The following is a 2,080-nucleotide window of genomic DNA, read 5'->3' as shown; positions in this document are numbered from 1 at the left end:
GGGGGGGAGGGGAGTACAAAATGACCCCTGGGCGTACGGATAGGGTTAATAAAGAAAAATTAAGTACGACGATCCTCTCATGACAAGTTGTATAGAGACACATTGTATCTAGAAAATGTGAAGAATACAACCCCAGGGGTACAAAATGACCCCAGGGCGTACGGATAGGGTTAATAAAGTACGGCTGTCCCCTCATGACAAGTTGTACTGACACGACGTGTCTGATCTCCCTCCCGTCAGCTCCAGTCGGTGCCACAGATGGTGCCCCAGCCCGAGTCCTCCCAGAACTTCCTGGAGCACCAGGACAGCCTGGAGGAGAGCTGGAGTGGCCTGGTCACCTACCTCAACATGGCGGCCGCCAACAGCTCCAGCGGGAACGGCACGACAGATGGCCTGATGGGCGGTGCCGCCAGCAGCAACAACAACATGGCCACCATGGTGGCGGCGTCGTCTCCCCTGCAGGACCAGATGAACGTGTCGTCGGTGCCCTCCGAGTACGACGGCCTGGGTCAGTTTGACCAGAGCGACTACCTGCTGCAGAACGCGACGATGCCCTCCCCCACTGTGGATATTGCCAACGATTTCAGTGAGTCTTGTTGTAGCTTGGTGTGGTTACTGTACTCTGCTTTTTCTTTTTTTCATCGTCGGAGTGATTGGAGGGTGCTCTTGGTCTTGCCCTCCTTTTTTTACTTTGATGGGAATCTTGTCTTATTGCTGTTTTGCTGTGGTGGTTCTTTTGTTTTTGCTGTTATCAATCCAGCTGGTGGTTCGGTCAGTCAAGCAGTGTACTTTCATCATAACCTTTCTATCAGACCCGGGAAGTGGGTGGTTGGCGGGTGCTCTGGTGTGGTTTGCTTCTTCTTTCCTATCAAACATCTGTCGTCTTTGTCTCCCCTTCTTCTTTTTTCTGTTTGTTACTCTCTTGTAACACCTCTAATCTTTCGGCACTTATATGACCTTTTTATTGTGTTGCAAGTGCCGTAAAACTCTTACTAAAACTAACTAAACCTAGGAGGCCACCTAAGAACACATTCCTCATTTCTTAATAAATTTGTGATTAGCTTTCCAGACAGTGGAATTTATTCCCAGAAGACCAACTATATCTTTGGAATGTCTGTACTTACTTTTCAGGATGGTAGCTCTACTATTTTGTTTTTGCTTTAGAAAGAGTTTTGCAGCATTTACAATTCAATTAGATCATACGAGTGCCGAAGATTAGAGTGTTACAAGCGAGTAACAAACACAAAAAAGAAAGAGAGATAGAAGGACGATAGATATTTGATAGGAAAGAAGGAGCAAACGACACCAGAGCACCCACCAATCGCCGGCTACTATTTTGTCTTTAAGAGAAGTACACCAATTAGGAAGGTACAAATGCAGTTTCTGGGATACTTGAATATAGACATATAAGCCAGAACGTCTCCCTCTCACTGGAAAATAGAAGACAACAGAGGAAGAAGTTGACTACGAGGAACTAGCAAAAAAAGTCCATGCTTTCCCAGCTTTTAATCAGAATTAAATGTTTTTTTAAATTAATTCTTTGCTATTTTTCAAAAATACTGTCTCTTTCATATCCTTAATGATAATGTTTATAATAAAACATGGCATTTCTATAGCGCATTTCCATACTTAAGATAAGATAAGATAAGAATAATAAGATAGTACTTTATTATCCCAGAGGGAAATTTTCCTTGGCTGTACAGGACCGTAAAAACACATGCAGGTATACATTAAAACAATGGTTAACAATGCTCAATGCACTTTATAATAAGACATATTGATAGCCTATAATGGCTTAAAAATATATATGCAGCTTTGACACACTGGGGCATATATAGAATGATACAAGTATGTAAATGAATGTGTAGGTAAATGAATGCAGGAATATAGACAGGAACAGATGTGTATAGTTCAGGAAACAATTCATGTAAATTGTTTGAGAAGTGGGGATCAAATAGACTTAGTACAAACAAACCTGGGAAAGAACAGATACTGTTTCAGGGTGAAATTACATCCGTGGACAAAAACAGAGCATTTGATAAAATAGGGTTGTAAAAGTTTTCAAATGTATCACAGTGAT

The 2,080-nt window shown here is 42.1% G+C and overlaps 1 protein-coding gene across 3 annotated transcripts in view; it reads left to right on the top strand.

The window, feature by feature from the left end:
• Window positions 1-2,080, top strand: part of LOC101860383 (endoplasmic reticulum membrane sensor NFE2L1) — a 41,513-nt gene that overhangs the window by 5,242 nt on the left and 34,191 nt on the right. For all 3 annotated transcript variants that reach the window (XM_035973592.1, XM_035973591.1, XM_035973590.1), the window contains exon 6: window positions 241-586. In XM_035973592.1, coding sequence (XP_035829485.1) covers window positions 241-586 — 346 coding nt within the window. The remainder of the gene's footprint in view (window positions 1-240; window positions 587-2,080) is intronic.

The sequence above is a fragment of the Aplysia californica genome, unplaced genomic scaffold, assembly GCF_000002075.1.
Source record: "Aplysia californica isolate F4 #8 unplaced genomic scaffold, AplCal3.0 scaffold01477, whole genome shotgun sequence".
Lineage (NCBI taxonomy): Eukaryota > Metazoa > Mollusca > Gastropoda > Aplysiida > Aplysiidae > Aplysia > Aplysia californica.
This window is presented reverse-complemented; position numbering and strand designations above follow the sequence as displayed.